A 21,113-nucleotide genomic window follows, 5' to 3' on the forward strand; every position below is an offset into this window, starting at 1 on the left:
GCAGTGGTTATCTGTTAAGGCATGGATGAGATGCGACATACTGTGGCCAACACTACGCTTAATTTGTGTCGTGGTGGAATTTAAAAAGGTTGGGGAGGTCAAGCATGTTAGAGAGACATTAACATAAGATATGATTGCTTATCATAGAAATGTTGAGGATGTTAGTCCATCCATGAGTATTCTAGGATCGTCTATGAGATGAGGTGATATTGATGTTAACACCTACATGGACTCGTCCTTGTGTTGGATGAGCTGGGATGATGATGCATGTTCATTCATTAGCATCTTAGGTCTGTTCATGAGCCGATATGATATTGGTCCTAACATTTTCATTTTTTATCTTCCTAGTTATTTTTGGATTTCTCTTTTAATTAGGTTTCAAAATTTTCTTTGGTTTAAGCTTTATGTCTTTTTTTTAAAAGAGATTATCATATAATTATTCACATTTAGAATTTTATCAAATCACACTTTTTTTTTTCTCTAGACTTAGAGCGATAATTTTGCACGATGTGTCAAGATATGGCACTCAAAACACTATGCTTGATGACAGCCATTGATGACTCTCATGTTCCTCTTTCAATATATATATAGAAATTTAGAATAGAAGAGAACAATATCATTTCATAATTTGGTTACATGTGCAACTAGATATATAAGAAAATACAATAAAACAAATTATTCAAAATGCTTGATCATCTTTGTTAAAAATAAACTTGTTCTCCTAACTAATTTGTTTACCACCTGGATTTGTTAATTTAATTCTTTGGTTTTTTTATTGATTTGAAAACATAAAACATATTTACTTTGATTATTTTTTTTAACATGCCTCTCTAATTTTAATTTTTATGAGTTTGACATATATTAATACATGGCCACTTATAACCATTGAACTCGATCCAACAAAGTAATGGTCTTCGGGGATTTCTTTAGGTTGCATTATGACTTCATGAAATCGACATTAAATTCAATGGCTAAAGTGGCATTTAGGAATAGGAATGCACTAGGTTATAGGGCAGGCTAAGCTGCGGCTCAAATTATAATTTTTTTAAACATGTGGTCTGATTATTTAATATTTTTATTAAATCTGATTCAAGATGTTAATTCTAAAATTTTTGACTTTCATTGTTTAGTATGAATTTAAAATTAAATTGTGTTTAAAATTATTTTAATGTAATATAATTGACTTGGTGGATTTAGAGACAACCCATACATCAAGTAATAAACATAGTTTGACTTAAAAAACCAAGATGCTTTATATATATATATATATATATATATATATATATATATATATATATATATATATATTTTAAGATGATAATATATTGGATCGATCCGAGTTTTACGATTTAAATTGCTAAATCCACGATCTTAGTTATAAACTCTACTGAGTTTAAGAATTTTTTTTCACTTAATTAAATGGAAACTAAATAAATGCTTGTAAAATCGAGCATATATCAACTATCAAAATATTTATTTGAAATTGAGATAATCTTATAAAAAACAAATTGAAATAATTTATGAAGATAAATTTAAAATTAAATAACATTAAAAGATGAAATTTTTTAAAAAAAGATGGAACGGAAAAAAAAAAAGAGGAAATGGAAAAAAAAGCCCCCTCCTTTACCTAACACTAAAGAAAATGGGTTGAACACCCCCACTTATTCTAGATGTATTAAGTAATATGAAATATTCCTTCTTTTTTTCTTTGTTTTATTTTTGTTTTCACATGATCGGTTGGGTGGGGATTTAGGACTTAAAAAATGAAAAAAAATAGTGGGTGAGCCAAACATGAATAAACTTTTACTTAATAACAAGACTTTTGTAAAGGATATGGACATTAGGACACCAGCTGACGTGTATATAAGCCAAACACTATAGACACTCTTTCTAGTAATATTACTCGCGCACTCTTTCTTTTCTCACGCACTCCACCATACTTTGTTTTATTCCCCCACTTGTTGCAAATGAAAAGTATACCGGATGATATAATGAATATTTTTTAAAGTATTTTTTTTTATGTAAAATATATTAAAATAATAATTTTTTAATTTTTAAAATTTATTTTTAATATCTGTTTATTAAAATGATTTAAAAATATAAAAAAAATAATTTTTTTTGAAAATTTCATTTTTTTCAAAAATATTTTAAAAATCCAATAACAAACATATTATTCATGATTGTTTAATTAAAGCTTTTGCAAAACTCAAGAATGGTAGGTGGTGAAAAATCTCAGTCAACAAGCATGCCTGAATATTTAGCTGGAGGCTTCCGAGAAACTCAAGAATAGTAGGCGGTGATAAATTAATTTCTGGATTGATCTTTAACAGGGACTGTTCAATGGACAAATTTCTACGCCTGAGCTCATTGGACAGGATATGTCTTTGTAGACCTAGATGCTGTTCAGTTGCGTACTAGGTTCTTGGGACGTTACAGACAGCCATATGGACGATGGAGACAAACACCATGAGTGCAAACACTAGCTTTCTTCAATTCGCAAGCAATAAAATCCCATCACAAAAGTATTTTCTCTTTTGAATGATCATAGGTTACAGAGTGATGTTTGATTGTAACATTTCATTGATGAACCTGTCTAAATTAATGGATGATGAACCATTAGGGACAGTAGCCTCTTCCGCCACCTTCTTCCAGTGTTTGGCCTTTTCCCTCATTTTCTTACACTCTTCTCCTCCCATCAAGTTCCTGATAAGCTTCTCCACTTCTTCCCTCTTGACATTGTTATCAATCTCCATGCCAACTCCCCATTCAATGCAAGCATAGCTACAATTTATTGGTTGATCAGCAAATAAAGGCCAACATATCACTGGCACTCCAGCACACAAGCTTTCAATAATCGAATTCCAACCAGTATGAGTTAGAAATCCCCCGACTGATGGGTGGTTCAGAACTTCCTCTTGTGGACACCAACTAGTTACGAAACCACGATTCTGAGTTTCCACTTGAAACTCAGCCGGCAAAATCGCCGACTCACCGGTAACCAAATCCGGCCTTATAATCCACAAGAACGAGATCTCGCTATTAGCCAGTCCCATTGCAAACTCAACCAGCTGCTCCGCTGTCATCACTGCTATGCTTCCAAAGTTCACATAGACAACTGACTTGGGCTCCTTGGTATCTAGCCACTGAAGGCATTCACTATCTTCTTTCCATAAATTGTATCCAATAGAGCTCAAACCATCTTGTTGAATTTCATTGAGAAGCAACTGGAGTGGACCGATGGAATACACGCGAGGAAATATAGTGGAAAGGCCATCCAAAACATCTTGCTCCAGTGCATCAAAAGTCTGAATAGCAATTGCATGAGCCTTAACAGAAGTCTCAGCAGCTTGCATTACAAAGTTGAATGCAAAGTCATCTGGATCTATTCTTCGAGTATACGGAAAATCTTTAAGTTGGAGCGGTTTCATACCAGGGATTCCTTCTATAATTGTATTTTCAAGATAACCATTTGTTAGATAACTTTCATCTGTAAAAACACAGCGCGTTAAAAGTTAGATCATATTGACCAATCATTGGATAGAATCATCAGACAATCATGCTTCTGTTCAAACAAGAATTTTCTTGATTATAATCTAATAACAAGGCAATCTAAATCAATAAAAATGCCTCATGATCTTGCAAAGACTTTCTTGAAAAGTTTTGAGCGCACAATATGATCTTAATTTACCTAATCTAAGAATCAAGACTAGATCAACCACGTGCCCTGTGACCTCTACAACAAGATTAGTACCTTTAAGTGGAAGGAAGCCCTTCTCCTGGAGGTCATGAAGCTGCTTGAATCCCATATATCCACATGCAGACATGGTGACAAACATCACAATTGGGAGTCCAAGTTCTTCAGCAGCTGTGATGGTGAATCGCATGAAAACATCAGAAACTAGGCAAGTAATCGGAGGATTGTCAAGTTTGGCTAGAAGAACCTTTAAAGGAGCTAACATATTATTTTCAACAGCCATGGCAAGGGGAATAGTTTCCTGGGAAGCATCTATATGTGAAGGAGGGAGGCCATCAGGGATGGTTTCAAACCGGAAGTGGGGCAAGCCATCAAGGGCATCTGGGCCTCTTGATTTCAAGAAACGTTGGTGATTGAATTCTGTGTTGACAAATGTTATGTGAAAGCCTTTGGAGTGTAAGAGTTTTGCCAATTTAAGCATGGTTTTGATATGGCTTTGAAATGGATACGGGATCAAAACCATGTGAGGCATATAATTAGCTTCTGGTTTGGATCCCATCTCTCACAACTCTCTCTATGCTTGCTTCGTTTCTTCAGAAGACTGCAGACCATGCAGTATATTATTGGATGTGAAATCTCTGCTGATAATATCTCATCAATGATCATCTTTTAGGGTGTTTGTCTCTTTTTAAGTACCAAACATGTAGCTTGATGTTACATGTTTTTGTTTGGTTCTCTATGACACCATCTTATAGAAAACTTGGCCCAGTGCTTGTGTCATGGGTGATCGGATCTTGTACAGGTTCAATTATTTTATTTTTCGCGGTGATTAAGTTTTAAATAAATAAAGCAGTAGCTTATATGATTTGATTACAAATTCAACGCCATTTACATTATTGGTTCTTTGAATCAATTTGTCCGCCCAAGTCAGATTTAACAATTATACACATATGAGTTGTCAACAGACAATCAAGCTTTTCATAATTACCTTATTTGGAGTCAAGACGTTCCATGTGGATCGCATTGATGCATGCACAATCACTTTCACATAAAACACCACTTCTCCAACAAATCATAAATAAAATTCATTAGCTGATAAAGTTGTGAATTTATTTTCTAGAAAATATTAGGTTAAGTATTATAAATTTTAAAATTATTAAAATCTTATATGGTCATTAATTTCAGAATTTATGAGATTAATTAAGATATATATACGCAAGCTGCCCCAAAATACATCCATATTAATAACTAAATAAATAAATAAAATCCAATTATAAAACTTGTTTTTTTTTAAAAAATTAAAATAAGCCACAAATTAACTCAATGATTAATTAGAAGGATGAACCTTTTGGGCCAGTAGCCTCTTCAGCCAACTTCTTACACTGCATGCCTTTTCCCCTCATTTTCTTACCCTCTTCTCCTTCCATTAACATTTTGACATTGAAATCATTTTTAATCTCTACACCAACTCCCCATTCACTGCATGCATATATAGCGACTGTTTATTGCAAATCATTTTTATATTATTTATATAAAAACTTAATAAAAAAATTTAATATTTCAACTAAATTTTTACTGCGTTATGCGTTTTGGTTGTTTAATAAAAATTATTTTGTAATGCTAAATAATATTAGATGGGAATACTAATGTCAAATCAGGGCTTTTTGATGGGAATACATTTGAACAAATTGAATTAAAACCCATTAAAACATTGAAAAAACTGAATTTATTCCAACTATTAATTACTGTATTTTTGAGTGAATTAGAATTTTAAATATTAAAAGTCAGAATTTATTTTTTTATCTAAGTTACAGCTCACCTCAACCTTCTATACCCCTCCGCCCTTGTGGTTGAGGTGATAAACTTTTACCTAATAACAAGACTTTTGTAAAAGATATGGACATTAGGACACCACCTGACGTGTATATAAGCCATACACTACAGACACTCTTTCTAGTAATATTACTCGCACACTCTTTCTTCTCTCTCTCACACTCCACTATACTTTGTTTTTATGCCCCCCACTTGTAGCCAATGAAAAGTATCATTATTCTTTTTCCTTAAGTTGACCGGTAGATAGCGTTTCGTGTTGTTTAGTGAATGTTTTTCAAATGTTTTTCTGTATTAAACTAATATATTTTTTATTTTAAAAATTTATTTTTGATATAAATATATTAAAATGATTTGAAAATAATAATAAAATTTTTTTAGAAAGAAAAGAATAAAAGAGTGCTCTTGATCCTCGGTTCGTTAATCGGAGCCTTCTACCAAATTCAAGAATGTTTCGTGGTGAAAAATCTCAGTCTAAAAGTTTTGGGCAGCAAGGAAATCGCTTTTCTAACTATACTCGCAATATAAAATGTCAGCTATGTTATGAATATAGGCATACTGCTCAACAGTGTTCTCAATTGGCTACTCATCATATGCAAGCTAATGCTAATCTTTTATTTAATACTGCCTCTTCCACTACTCCTGTTACTTGGTTTCCTGATACAGGTGCAAATCATCATGTCACGCCGGACCTTGTAAGTATGACGAGTTCAGAACCTTATCTTGGAAATAATCATCAACATATTGGTGATGGTAAGGGCCTTGTTATCTTAAATATTGCTCACTCTAAAATTCGCTCACCAAATCGCATGTTTACTTTATCCAATATCTTACATGTTCCTACCATTAAAAAACCTCTGCTATCTGTTCAAAAATTTTGTCTTGAGAATAACGTCTTTTTTTGAATTTCATTCCTCTCTATTTTATGTTAAGGATCTCATGACAAAGGAAGTGCTTCTTTCCGGTCAGAGTAGAGACGGTCTATATGTTTTGTCCGAACCATCCGCAACGTTGTTGCCTCAAGCCTTTTCCTCTACTTGTCCATCTACTCCAGCTGATGTCTGGCGTCGTTGCCTTGGACATCCTAGTCCACGTATTCTGCATTTGTTGGTGAAAAATAAAAAAGTGTCATGTACGTCCACTCAGTTTAATTTTCATTGTCCTGCGTGCCCTCCAGGCAAGTCATCACGTCTGACTCTAAAAACTACAGGTCATCAAACTCGAGCTCCTCTTGACTTGATTTTTAGTGATGTTTGGGGTCCATCCCTTATCTTGTCATCTGATGGTTTTCGTTATTTTGTTTTTTTTGTGGATGCTCATACAAAGTTTATATGGTTTTATCCTTTGGTTGCTAAGTCTGATGTTTTTGCAATTTTTCATCAGTTTCAGGCGCTTGTGGAGCGCCAATTCTCCTTAAAAATTAAGTCTGTTCAAACCGATTGGGGTGGTGAATATCAAAAACTAAATACATATTTTAAAACGATTGGTATTCATCATCGTGTGATCTGCCCTCACACTCATAAAAAAAATGGCATGGTTGAACGCCGTCATAGACATATTGTTGAAATTGGACTCACTCTCCTTGGGCAATGTCACGCTCCCCTAAAATATTGGAGTTATGCTTTTGAAAGTTTTATTTATTTGATTAATCGCATGCCCTCTCCCGTTCTTAATAATAAGACACCGTTTGAATGTCTTCTAAAATCGACACCTGATTATGCGTTTCTTTGTACCTTCGGGTGTCTCTGCTTTCCTTTTCTTCGTCCATACAATGCTTACAAGTTAGAATTTCGGTCCACTCCTTGTGTTTTTCTAGGATATAGTACCTCGCATGTCGGTTATCGATGTCTTGATTTGTCATCAAAACAAATTTATCTTGCTCGTCATGTCTGGTTTCATGAAAAATGTTTTTCCTCTTGATAAAACTGAACAGATTGCAGCAACACCCAAACATCCCTCTACTCCCTCTATAGCCATCACTTTACATCCTCTTATGCAACCCTCTTCAGTCCCTTCACCACTGCCCCCTACACTTTCTACACCTTCTTCGGCTCACTTACCAGTATCTGCATGTTATTATGATCATTCTTCAATTGCAGGTTCAGATTCGTCACACTCACAGTCGTCGCCCGATGCTGCTGCCAGCTCCCCTGGTTTATCCCCTATTCGCTCCCCTGTTGTGGGTGCTTCTTCTGCTGGGTCTCCATCACGATCTGCGCCTATATTGAGTTCTTCAACCACAAGTTCTTCCTCTCTTTCCCCTCCTGACATTAACGTATGTGTTGATCTGTCTAAGTTCAATCTTCAGCACGTCCCTGCCGCTGTCTCCTCTCCATCTCAGCGGGCTCGCACCCATCCTATGGTGCTTCGCCCGCGGCCAGAAAAAAAAATGCTAATCTTAGCATTGCGGCTGTCTCACAAGTCACGACCTTACCTCAGCAGGAGCCATTGTCATTTAAGGACGCAAACAGGTATGTTACTTGGGACACTGCCATGCAGGAGGAACTTCAGGCACTTCACTTTAATCAGACTTGGACGTTGGTGCCTCCCCATCCAACTATGAATGTGATTGGTAGTAGATGGGTTTACAAAATAAAAAGACATGCTGATGGTCAGGTCGCCCGATATAAAGCACGATTAGTTGCTTGCTACTTCACTCAACAAGAAGGGATTGATTATTTGAAGACGTTCAGTCTAGTGATTAAGCCTACAACAGTTCGCCTTGTGCTCACTATTGCTGTCTCATATGGTTGGACCATTCATCAGTTGGATGTTCATAATGCCTTCCTAAATGGCATTCTTCAGGAAGAGGTATACATGGCGCAACTCACGACACGCACCGCTATTTCTATTAACTCACGTCACTCTTTCTTCTCTCTCTCACACTCCACTGTACTTTGTTTTATGTCCTCCACTTGTAGCAAATGAAAAGTATCATTATTCTTTTTCCTTAAGTTGACCGGTAGATAGCGTTTCGTGTTGTTTAATGAATGTTTTTCTGTATTAAAATAACATATTTTTTATTTTAAAATTTTATTTTTGATATGAATATATTAAAATGATTTGAAAATAAAAAAATAATAAAAAAGTGCTCTTGATTCTCGGTTCGTTAATCGGAGCCTTCTGCCAAATTCAAGAATGTTTGGTGGTGAAAAATCTCAGTCTACAAGCATTCCTGAATACTTAGTTGGAGCCTTCTGAGAAACTCAAAGAATAGGAGGCAGTGATAAATTAATTTCTGGATTGATCTTTAACAGGGACTGTTCAATGGACAAATTTCTACGCCCGAGCTCATTGGACTAGATATGTCTTTGTGGACCTAGAAGCTGTTCAGTTGCGTGCTAGGTTCTTGGGACGTTACAGACAACCATGCACATGGACGATCCAGACAAACACCATTAGTGCAAACACTAGCTATCTGTTCAATTCGCAAGCAATAAAATCCCATCACAAAAGTATTTTCTCTTTTGAATGATCATAGGTTACAAAGTGATGTTTGATTGTAACATTTCATTGATGAACCTGTCTAAATTAATGGATGATGAACCATTTTCTAACACTCTTCTCCTCCAATCAAGTTCCTGATAAGCTTCTCCACTTTTTCTCTCTTGACATTGTTATCAATTTCCATGCCAACTCCCCATTCAATGCAAGCATAGCTACAATTTATTGGTTGATCAGCTAATAAAGGCCAACATATCACTGGCACTCCAGCACACAAGCTTTCAATAATCGAATTCCAACCAGTATGAGTCAGAAATCCCCCGACTGATGGGTGGTTCAGAACTTCCTCTTGTGGAGACTAACTAGTTACGAAACCACGATTTTGAGTTTCCAGTTTCCACTTGAAACTCAGCTGGCAAAATCATCGACTCACCGGTAACAGTGGAGAATAATTAGGAGGCTTAACCTTTGATTCAACCAATCCTTTTTAGTTTATATATGTAGGACAATATACAATAGTTAATGTATAGAATACAATACTAGAGTAGTGCCTATAATATTTCCTATATAGTATACATTCTATAATATGCTTCCTCAAGCTGAGGGTAGAGGATCGACCCGAAGCTTGAAACGAAAAGCAGTAAACGAAGTAGTATGAAGTGGCTTAGTAAAGACATATGCAAGTTGATCCTAAGAGGAAATGAAACGAATCTGAATCTCCTTCTTCGCAACTCTATCTCAAACAAAATGATAATCGACCTCAACATGTTTTGTGTAAAAATGAAAAACATGATTCGTAGATAAATAAGTAGCACCAAAATTATAACATCAAATGATAAGAGCTGAAACAGATAGAATCTGAAGATTTGTAAATATACTCAAGCCAGATAACCTCAGCAGTACCATCTACTAAGGTTTTGTACTCAGCTTCAGTAGAGGAGCGAGCAACTGTACGTTGCTTAAGATAACCAAAGGACACAAGATAATCACTTGTAGATTTTTTTATCATCAATACTACCTGCAAAATCTACATTTGTAAAGCAATGTAATGGAAAGGAAGAACTATGAGTAATATGTAGGCCATGTGTTGTCGTACCCTTAAGATAACGTAAAATGCGTTTAACAGCAATCCAATGAGAGTATGTAAGAACATGCATAAACTGACAGACTCTGTTAACAACAAAGCAAATATTTGTTCTCTCAAAAATAAGATACTGAAAAACACTCACAATTTAACGAAAACGTATAACATTAGAAAACAAAGTATTTGATAATATGATAGCTTTGGATATAAAGATAGAAGTATCAACATGTTTCCAAGATATCCTACCATGTTTGAAAATGGAGCATTTATTTATTATGATATTTAAATTCCAATAAAAGGCAACGGACAGGGAAGGAATGATATTTGATCTTTTAACAGACGAACGAAATTTGATCTTTTCATGAATTTTTTATTTCTAGTGTGACGATCTAATTGTTTGAAGAGATTATTTCATGGATGAACTTGTCCAAATTAATGGATGATGCACCCTCTGGCCCAACAGCTTCTTCAGCCAACCTTTTCCACTCCATAGCCTTTCCCCTCATTTTCTCACCCTTTTCCCCTTCCATTAGCTCCTTCACCAGCATCTCCACTTCTTCCCTCTTGACGTTACTATCAATCTCCATTCCAACTCCCCATTCATTGCAGCTATATCTACAGTTCATTGCTTGATCACCGAAGAAGGGCCAACACACCATTGGAACACCAGCACACAAGCTCTCAATGGTTGAACCCCAGCCACTATGAGTTAGAAACCCTCCAACTGCTGGATGGTTAAGCACTTCCTCTTGTGGACACCAACTTGTAATAAAGCCACGCTTTTCAGTTTCCTCTGCAAATTCAGCTGGTAAAACAGCTGATTCACCGACGACCAAATCTGGTCTTATAATCCACAAGAATGGGATATTACTATTAACTAATCCCATTGCAAACTCCACCAGTTGATCAGCTGTCATCACTGTTATGCTTCCAAAATTCACGTACACCACTGATTTGGGTTCCCTTGTTTCCAGCCATTGGAGACACTCATGGTCTTCTTTCCATAGACTGTAGCCAATAGACTTCAAGCCATTTTCTTCGAATTGATTTAGGAGTAACTGGAGTGGACCAATGGAATAAACTCGAGGGAAAATAGTGGAAAGGCCACCTAAAACTTCTGGTTCCAAGGCGTCAAAAGTATGAAAAGCAATTGCACGAGCTTTAGCAGAAGTTTCAGCAGCTCCAATGACAAAGTTAAATACAACCTCATCTGAATCTGTTGTTTCAATAAATGGAAAATGTTTAAGACGAACGTCTTTCATACCAGGAGCCCAGTCTACTTTTGTCTCAAGATAGCCGTTGCTTAGACTGCTCAAATCTGCAACACACAATCTTATTAGACCAAGCTCAAAATGAAAATTTATTGCTCATAATCATTGATCTTGCCTGTGTGATTTAAGCTTGGTAATTTTTCTCGGAACGCGGACATATCAAACTAATTAAATTGTAATATTTTTTTTAATAATAATAGAGAGTATGAATAAAAATTTTTTATTTAAAAGATAATTTCTAAAAAGTTAAATATCATTTAGAGAAAAATAAAATGAATGCGCTGTAAATGAGATAAGGAAAGAATAAAGAGAAATATAAAAAAGAAAGAGTAGTTAAATTAGTGATTTGTATATGTTTATATCTGAATATTATCTATTCTATAAATAAAATCATTATCAATATAGCTGAAATTAGGTTTAGTATATTTTAGCCAAACCGATAATCTATATGCAAGATAAAAAAAGAAATTAGAAACTCAATCCAGCTATACCTCGTTAAAAACTAGATAATTTTTTATAAGCCAAATATTCAATGAGATTTCAAGCTGAGTTTGAAATATATCTTTCACTGAAAAAACCTACTGATAAATAAAAAAAATCTAAGAGTAAGAGGGAACCACCAAGATACCCCCTGCCATCGTAAGAATTTTGTCTATAATTACTATGTATTAGAATAATAGAATAACAAATGATCGAAGTCTGTTATACTCTATAATTTTCTAAATTATTTGTATAATAGTAACAAAGCCACTTTGCTTGGAAGTTCACTTGTAATTAAACAAGTATATATGTGAATATACCTTTGATTGGGGTGAAGCCTCTCTCTCTGAGAGCATGGAGCTGTTTAAATCCCATATAGCCACATGCATTCATAGTGGCATACATCACAACTGGAAGACCAACTTCTTCCCCAGCTTTGATGGAGAATGGAGCAAAAGGATCAGAAACAATGCAGGTAACCGGAGGGTTGTTCTCCGATACTGTATTTTTGAGCTGTAAAAGAAGATCTTTAAAGGGTGCTAAGAAATTCTTGTTCATGGCATCACAAAGAGAAGGAATGTCTTGGGTGGCATCAATATCTGAAGGAGGGAGACCATCGGGAATGGTTCTAAAATGGAAGCCAGGCAAGTCATCAAGGGCATGAGGTCCTCTTGACCTAAGGAAACGTTTGTGATTGAATTCTGTGCTGACAAACGTGATGTGAAGACCTTTGTAGTGAAGAAGCTTCGCAAGTTTAAGCATAGTCTTTATATGACCTTGGAGTGGACATGGGATCACAACAACATGAGGCTTGGAAATGGATCCCATATCTCTCTTACTAGCTAGCTTGCTTGCTTCTCTCTGTTCAGTCTCAACAATTCTTTTCCTGTCATTTATAGCCAGAAATGCTTGTTTTTCTATTTCCAAATTTGTATCTTCCTTGAACTTTTCATTTTTATTTTATTAATGTCATGTTTTGCCAAGTCATTGTAGTTGTACTCTAGTGATCATAACGACGAGAATTTTTACAGGCACGAGGGAATAACAAGTAGTAGTTTATTAGTTGTTTTTTTGGATTTATTTTTTTAAAAAATTATAATTAGAAGATAAAATTTTAAATGATTTTTTTTATAATTTTAAATAAAAATATTTTTTTTATATATTTCTCTTTTTTTTAAAGGTAGATCAGACATAAAAAATAAAAAACAACTAATTAATTTTTGAATCACAGCTCACAATTGTACCAAAATACAAGTCTATGCGGTATAGCCCTAAATTGACCATTTTTTTTATATTGTAATCGAGAATATTATAAATAAAGCATCCCCATTAAAAAGATGAGAGCTGCTAAAGAAGATTACATGGGTAATTAAAAAACATAAAGAAAGTGAGGAATCTATAGCCCCGACTAGTTAGTCCAGTTCATGATACATTCAGGATTTCTATAAAGATCAGAACCTGTATAACTGAAATTTTTAACAGAGGATTTCAACTAAAATGCCAACCGATGAAAGGTGAGGTCAAAAATCACATCCCAGTCTGGAGTTTTGGTGTCAAAGATCATATGGTTGCGCGCTATCTAAATTGACCAGTATAATTCTTTACAGAGAAGGGTAATTGCCTGACGCTGAAATTTTTCTTTTACCAGGCCGGCCCATTCCTGGAGGTTATGATTTGGGTCCTTTGGTAGACAGCCTACACACCCAAACCAACTAAAGAGTCTACCCCAGAGAGACCATGATGTAGGACAAAGATGGAAGAGATGATGTATAGTCTCAATCTCCTTGCAGAAGAAAGGACATAGAGCTTCCTCATAATTGATGATTCTCCTCTCAGCTAAGAAAATTTTGTGCAGATACTGCCATTTAAGAGAAGCCATATGAATACATCTATTTTTGAAGGCACAAACCCTTTCCAAAGCAGATTAGGGGAGTGAAGATTTGCTGAAACATTAAAACCATAAAAAAAATGGCACTCGGAGGAGACTGTGTAAACGTTGGAGTTGTGGGATTTCCAAATCTTGTTGTCTTCACCATCAGAGAAGACTAGACCACGTTCCACTTCTGCTATCAAGCTTCCACGCATGCAGGGCTCTCGGGCTCGCATGGGTCTTCTCCAAGAAAGATTGATTGAGTTATCAGTTGGGTTATGAACTTCTGCAATGCTTAAAGATTGCTGCAGGGAGAGGTTGTAAAGCCTAGGAAACATGAATTGGAGAGGGGCTGCGTGGCCTAGCCAGGAATCAGACTAGAACCTGATGTTTCTCCTATCACCCACATTGAACCCGACATTGGATTAGAGGGGAGCGATTGTACTGTGATTTAAGGAAATTGCAGATACCATGCCACGCCAAGTTGGAGATAAAGAACCTACAAACACAGGAAGGCCATTTGCAAAATGTGGTCGGTACTTTCGTAGGATAAGTTCTTGCCAACCTCCTACCACTCCTTTATCAAGGTTCCAAAGCCATTTAAACATCAGAGCCAAATTTTTGCTGTGAATAGAACCCAGCCCAAGACCTCCAAGTGGCTTACTCTTAATTACCTTGTGCCAAGCAACCTTACAAATACCATGTGAATTTGAGGTGCCCTTCCAGAGAAAACAACGGTTGATGGAGGATATAGCTTTTGTAATGCCCTTTGGAATAGTAAAAACAAACATGTAGTATAGAGGTAGAGAGTTTAAGACAGATTTAATAAGGCATATCCTCCCAGTCATGCTTAAAAACTTCCCTTTCCATTTGCTTAACTTTGCTCTAATTGTGGGCAATACCGGTTTCCAAGTGGAGAGCCTATTTAGGTTAGCACCAAGAGGCAGCCCAAGGTATCTGATTGGGAAGGTGTAACTGCGACAAAAAATTGCGTTAGCCAGACCTGAAGTGTATTCATTATCCAAATTAATTCCTATAAGTGAGCTTTTATAGAAATTAACTTTCAGTCTTGAAATGATCTCAAACCAGCGTAGGATCCTCTTGGCATGGAGTAGAGAGGAATAATCATTTGGCAGGAAAATCAGAGTGTCATCTGCATATTGCAAATGGGTTATGTGATGTCCTTGAAAAGTCTGCAAACCTTTAAAGTAACCTGAATCCGATGCCCTGTTGAATAAAACTGTGAGCCCCTGAACTGCTATGTCAAAAAGGAAAGGAGAGAGGGGGTCCCCTTACCTGAGACCCCTCTCCATACTGAATTCTCTGCTAGGAAAGCTGTTAATCAGGATGGCCAATTTAGATGTGGACAAACATTCAAAAATTGATTTCCTCTAATGAGAGCCAAAACCCATATAGCCCATGGTAGAATTGATATGCTCCCACAAAATTGAGTTGAAGGATTTATGAAAATCTACCTTTAGCAAAAACCCGTGGTACTTTTTGCTATGAATACCATGGATAACCTCGTTTGCTATCATGAACCCATCTAAAATTTGATGCCCGACAATGAAAGCAGACTGGTTTACACTTATCACATCTGGCAGAATGCTTCGGAGCCTAGTGTATAAGAGTTTTGCCACTATTTTATATAACCCATGAATCAAACTAATCGTCGAAATTGGGAGAATCTGCTCGGCTTCGGGATCAGAGTCAAGAAGGACGAGCCGATCCCCTTTGGTAATTTACCTATTCTGAAAAATTCTTTGACCATCACAAAGATGTTAGAGCTGATAAGATTCCATGCCTTTTTATAGAAGGAGAAGGTGAACCCATCAGGACTAGGAGCTTTTGAACCATCACAATCCCATACGGCTTGCTTCACTTCCTCCAATGGAGGCAGTCTTTCTAACCAAACTAATCTTGCTTTTGAAATTTTAGAGAACCTCGAGCCTCCCATTTCAATTCTTCTATATTATGGCTTGGCAAACAGAGTTGAGAAGAAGTTGACAGCACCTTCTTTGATGTCATTTGGAGAGACTAAAAATCTACCGTTCTACTCAATCTTGCTGATGTGGTTGCGACCATTCCTTAAACTTGCTGAAAGGTGGAAGAAACGAGTGTTTTTATCCCTATTTTTGCACCAGTTTTGGCGGGATTTCTACCTCCAAAAATCCTCAACCTTCCTGCTAACCTCCCAAAGCTTAGAGTTTAGATTCTTGAGCTTTGTTTTTTCAGTCTCAGATAAGAGGCGTACCTCGCTTAAATCTTCGATGGTTGTGATGGAGTTTTGAATGTCTGCAAGTTTTGAGTTTTGATTACCGAAGGTGGATTTGTTCCATTGTCTCAGTCTTTTCCCCAGAGTTCCTAGTTTCTTTACCAATCTATAGTCACCTGGAAATTCCTTGCAGCTATTAGACCAGAAGATCTCAAAATCAGCTGAAAATGAATGGTGTGACAACCAACTATTTATGAAGCGGAAAGGTTTCCATCCCCAATCTACCTTTGGTGTCTGAAGAAGCAATTGACAGTGATCAGACATCCCCCCAGGGTAGCGGCAAAGTGATAAGAATGGGAACTGAAGGTGGAACTCTGAAAATGCAAAGGCCCTGTCGATACAGCTCATGGAACCCCCCTTAAACCAAGTGAAACGGCTGCCCTGCAGTTTGAATTCAATCAGAGCACAATCGAACAGGAAATTACGGAGAGCAGCTGACCCTGAATGATTAATGTAGCCACTACTTCTCTCATAAGCATGAAGAGTTTCATTGAAATCACCTATCACCACCATTGGTAATTCAAAGGCAAACTTTAGAGTGGTGATGTTTTCCCATAGCTTAGCACGATCTTGCACAGAAGATGCAACATATACACCAACTACCATGCAGTTAAAGGAAGAAGTAACATGTTTGCCGCATAGGCTGATCCATTGCCCCCTAAATTCTATGGAATTAACCTCAAAGATAGAACTATCCCACATCACTATGATTTACCTAGAGACTCTAGAAAAGCCCATTTAATAGTTACAACATTCCACAAATTTCTGATGTAAGAATCGCAACAGTTATCTTTTTTTGTTTTTAATAGAAAGCAGATATCAATATTACTGTGGAGCAACCTATTCCAGATGGAATATCGTTTGTTCAACATACCCAACCCACAACTGTTCCAAACAAAGATATTCATAGATAGAGCAAAACCATGCCAGATCAAAACTTAGCAGGGTGAGGAACTTACAACTGATTGGTTGATGTCCACTTGTCTACTTCTCTATCAATGTTCCCCCAAACTCTCTCTTTATACCCTATAAGATCTTGGAATATTCCCAAGCCCATAGCCGCTGCATCATGTAACATTTCCTAGGTCTCCTTTTCTCTATCAAAACCATCAACTCGATTATTCTCGCAGGTTGTCTGGAACCGAACATTTCCTTGCTTAATTCCTGAATTGAGGGAATCAGAAGAGTCACCTTTCTTAGTGTTAGCTACACTACCACTAGCTTGCAATAGTTTCATTTTCCTTGTTTTGCTTCTAACATTCCTATTGTTTTCATTGATTGCTTCTGAGGAGGCCTGCTGGCTGCACTGAGAGCTCAAGGGGGTTGGTAGACGAGTCTGTGTATCACTGGTCTCTGTACCCATGGATGCATGTTTAGAGGTAATATCTTCATGTTTATCAGTAGATGACTTAATAGCAGGGGATGAGTCATTGTCTTTTAGAGATGTGTTTCTGTAAGAGTCTGGTACAACATCTGATATGCCGTTGTGAGCCAAAGCATGTCTGTCTTTCTTCACTTTCTTCCCTTTTCTGTATGTATATTTAGAGCCAAGTCTTCTGGTTTGTCTAAGCTTTTTCCTTTTTCTTTCCTTTAGTTCCATTTCCACTACTTCTTGGGGCTTTGCCAGGTCACGTATGAAATCAGAGAAGGAGTTCTGCAATTAGTTCTGGTCTAAATTCAAGGCTCTAGCTGTTTTGGAGGAGGGCCTTAAAACCTAGGCTGAAGGAGTGATAAGCCCTATTACACATGGGTTTATTGCCTTGTTGATTAGCCTTGTTCCTTTCACCTGGCATGTGATGCCTTTTTTTACAAGGCCCACTCCTGTAACTGAATGTGCTGAGACATCTATGCTGCTATCACTGTCGGCTGCCTCTTGCGTGTTTTCCTTTCTATGTCAAAAACAACTCCACCTTGTTGTTGCGTTATTTATAGCATAGAGAAAGATAGTAAAAAAGATCATCTCGCTGCAGATCTGAAGAGATCTTTCATCGCCCAAGTAAGCCAAAAGTAAACAGTAAGCCAAAAGTGAAGGAAAGTAAGCAGCTCACACAGCAACATCGACGATCTTAACAGGAGGAAAGAGAATAGGACAGAGAACTGCAGCCAGATCATCAAGAGACAGCCAATCTCTCCCCTTTCCTCCACCGGAGCTATTGCTTGGATGAAGAGTGGAGCTCATGCATAGTATCGACCATGAAGAATGAAACAGGGCTGCAGCAAACAAAGCAAATGGTGAAGACCGGTTAGCTCTGGCCGGACGATGTCTTCTCCCTCCTCGTTTCCTCAAGATGCATAAAGGTCTCCATTGGTGACACAGCTGGCACAGGAAAGGCAGCAGGGAGGAGATCTATCCGATCCCCTCATTTTTCACATTACCAGCAACAACCAGAAATTTCAGCACTGTTCCAAGTCTTTTTTTGAAGCTGCTGTAGTCACATCTGTCTATCATCCTCTCCCCTACAACGATGCTCCCATTCAAAACACTTCCCCTTTTGTCTATCATCCCCTTCCCTGCAACCCAGGTCTTAGCAACCTCTTTCAAACCTCCCTCTTACAATCCAACCCCACAAACACCTGCCAATGTCCCTATTAAACATACACAACACCCCCCTTCATCCTGCCACCATGAACTTTCTGCAACCTATGTGTTATATAAACAACAGTCAAAACAACAAACACTTACCTAACACAACTCCTACTCCCTCTGTTTTTACTAAGTTTTATTTTGAACGTTTTCTGTCTTGGATTGAATACCAAGATCTCAAAAAAGCTTTTTCAAAAATTAGTCTGGTCACCAATCTCTTTGTTTCCAAGAAAAAAAACAAAAATAGGGAGACAGTTTGGTTTTGTAACTTTCTTCTCCCATTTAGAAGAAACATAACTTTGTGACAAATTGAATCTTATATGGTTTGACTCTTTCAAAATTCATCAAACTTAGCAAGATTCCAAACACCTATAGATTCCAGGGAAAAGACAACCCTCACCACAAAGCCAAAAACCAAAATCTCGCCCAAACTAGCCCTCAGAGACAACAGGACCTTTGTTGAAGCTCTTTTAGTCCAACAACCATCAAAGAAGACTGTGGTGTATGAGTCTACACAGGATGACAAGGAATGGCTATTGAGAAGTTTAGTCGGTTCTATAGCCACAGAAGTGGACTATGCACCACTGGAGCATATGATTTTGAAAACTGTTAAGAAGGCAATTGGATTTCGCTTCCTGGGAGCAAGCTAAGCAATTATCACCTTTACAGACAAAGAGACCGTGGAGAAAGAATTAATAAACAGTTGCTCTGCTTTGGCAAACTACTTCTCTAGTATCAAACCATGGAAGAGGGAAGTAAAAGCAGTAGACAGATTTGTTTGGGTGTCTATTCTGGGACTTCCTCTAATTGGATGGAACCACATATGTATTGAATTCATGGTAGAAGATGTAGGCAAGATGATTGGTTACGACATTACAAGTGTGAGTCAAGGTTCACTTATGGGAGTCAAGGTGCTTCTGAGCACAACCTCTTTCACGATTTTAAATAAGCAGCTTTCACTAATTCTAGATGGAGAGGAATTTGATATATCAGTCATGGAAATGAAGCCAGGTTTTAGCCCCCTACTTACCACAATTAAATACTCAATGGATACATCAGGCACTGAAGAATCAGATGAAGAGACATGCAGTAAATTTATACCTCCTGAAGAGTTTTTGACGGCCAGTATAAATGAACTAGAAGCTGACTGGACCTCACCAGTGCAACAGGACAAGGACATGCAAAATGACCCCTCTCTCATTCTCTGCACAAGGTACATTGAATTACCCAGCAACCTAGACCAATCTGACACAACATACAAAATCTTCTGCCTTTTTCCTGAAACTAAGGAAACACACAAGCTACAAACAAAAAACCAGCAAATGCACACCGCCTCTTATCAATCTTCCTCTATAGAGCCATGTTATGACACCATTAAGGAAAAAATACAAGTGGCAGAAACCAACTATAGCAACCCAGATGACTCAGCAATACCCTTTTTAAGAGTGGGCCTCGATAAAAAAAACAAGCACAAACTAAAGCCTCCTCAACCCAGGTTATAAGGCCTACCCCAAAACTAACGAGACACATGATACTAGCCCAAAATCAGAGCCAGAATACACAACAACAATCTTTCTCTGCATTCATACGTGACCTGGCAGAACCATAAGAAATAGTGGAAATGGAGTTGGAAGGAAAAATAAAAGATACGAAGCTTAGAAGAGCCAGAGGGCTTCCACCTAAAACTTCATTCAGCAAAAGGAAGAATGTGATGAAAGTTAGATCGTTTGCAGCTCATATTTCTGATGGAGCACCCAACCTTCTTGCAATGAAGGTAACCATCACCCAAAATAACACACCTCTACAAGACACCATATCATCCCCTGTTATCGAGTCATCCTGCGTTGGAAAGAACCATAACTACGCCTCCATGGATGATGAAACCAATGGCAAGCATCTCCATTTACCACCCCTGTTGAACCCTCAAAGCAGCCCACAAACCTTTACAGACACGACCAATGAAAACGCAAGTGAAAATAGCCATAAAATAAGAAAACTAAAGTTGTTGCAAGCCAGTGGTAGTGTTGCTAACACTATAGAGGATTGTGATTCTTCAGACTCCTTAAACTTAGGAATCCAACAAGGAAATATTCGGTTTCAAATCACCTGTATGAAGCATCCAGACAATGGGTTTGACAGTGAAAAGGAGACTCAACAAATGATACAAGATGTTGTGGCTTTAGGTTTGAGAAACCCGCAAGAACTAAAAGGGTACGAAGAAGGAATAATGAGAAACATTGACAGAGAAGTAGAGGAGTGGACATCAGTTAATCAGTTGTAAGTTTTCTACCCTGCTAAGTCTAGTCTGCCTTGGTTTTTGTTCTCGTTATGAATATCTTTGCTTGGAACAGCTGTGGTTTAGGTATGGCACATAAACGAAATTCCATCCGGAATAGGCTTATAAAAAATAATGTTGGTATATGCTTCCTTTTAGAAACCAAGAAAAATAATTGTTGTGACTCTTTCATTAGAAATTTGTGGAATATTGCAACTGTCAAATGGACTTCTCTAGAATCTGTAGGGAAATCAGGAGGGATTATAGCAATGTGGGATAACTCTGTTTTTGAAGATAACTCCATAG

The 21,113-nt window shown here is 37.2% G+C and overlaps 2 protein-coding genes across 3 annotated transcripts; both read right to left on the bottom strand.

Moving 5' to 3' along the window:
- Positions 1 to 2,467: 2,467 nt before the first annotated feature.
- On the bottom strand, positions 2,468 to 4,414 carry LOC133676531 (7-deoxyloganetin glucosyltransferase-like). Of its 2 annotated transcripts, none has more exons than XM_062098209.1 (2): positions 3,752 to 4,414; positions 2,468 to 3,442 (listed from the first exon to the last, which is right to left on the bottom strand). In XM_062098209.1, exons 1-2 carry the CDS (start codon positions 4,251 to 4,253, stop codon positions 2,550 to 2,552), a joined length of 1,395 nt encoding a protein of 464 aa, XP_061954193.1. In that variant the 5' UTR covers positions 4,254 to 4,414; the 3' UTR covers positions 2,468 to 2,549. The 2 variants fall into 2 exon arrangements, with proteins under 2 accessions (XP_061954193.1, XP_061954192.1); XM_062098208.1 differs by having other exon boundaries at positions 2,468 to 3,487; positions 3,752 to 4,413.
- Positions 4,415 to 10,377: 5,963 nt separating this feature from the next.
- Positions 10,378 to 12,704, bottom strand: LOC133676936 (7-deoxyloganetin glucosyltransferase-like). The gene is made up of 2 exons (XM_062098748.1): positions 12,124 to 12,704; positions 10,378 to 11,370 (listed from the first exon to the last, which is right to left on the bottom strand). The coding sequence occupies exons 1-2, from the start codon at positions 12,629 to 12,631 to the stop codon at positions 10,442 to 10,444; spliced, it is 1,437 nt and encodes a 478-aa protein (XP_061954732.1). The 5' UTR covers positions 12,632 to 12,704; the 3' UTR covers positions 10,378 to 10,441.
- Between the last annotated feature and the right edge of the window lie 8,409 nt (positions 12,705 to 21,113).

This window comes from Populus nigra, chromosome 17 (assembly GCF_951802175.1).
Source record: "Populus nigra chromosome 17, ddPopNigr1.1, whole genome shotgun sequence".
Lineage (NCBI taxonomy): Eukaryota > Viridiplantae > Streptophyta > Magnoliopsida > Malpighiales > Salicaceae > Populus > Populus nigra.

Coding starts and splice junctions, on each gene's coding strand:
- LOC133676531 (XM_062098208.1), bottom strand. CDS start 4,253: ATGGGATCCAAACCAGAAGCTAATTATATGCCTCACATGGTTTTGATC. Junction 3,488..3,751: donor GGGCTTCCTTCCACTTAAAG/GTACTAATCTTG, acceptor GTGTTTTTACAG/ATGAAAGTTATCTAACAAAT.
- LOC133676936 (XM_062098748.1), bottom strand. CDS start 12,631: ATGGGATCCATTTCCAAGCCTCATGTTGTTGTGATCCCATGTCCACTC. Junction 11,371..12,123: donor AGGCTTCACCCCAATCAAAG/GTATATTCACAT, acceptor TGTGTGTTGCAG/ATTTGAGCAGTCTAAGCAAC.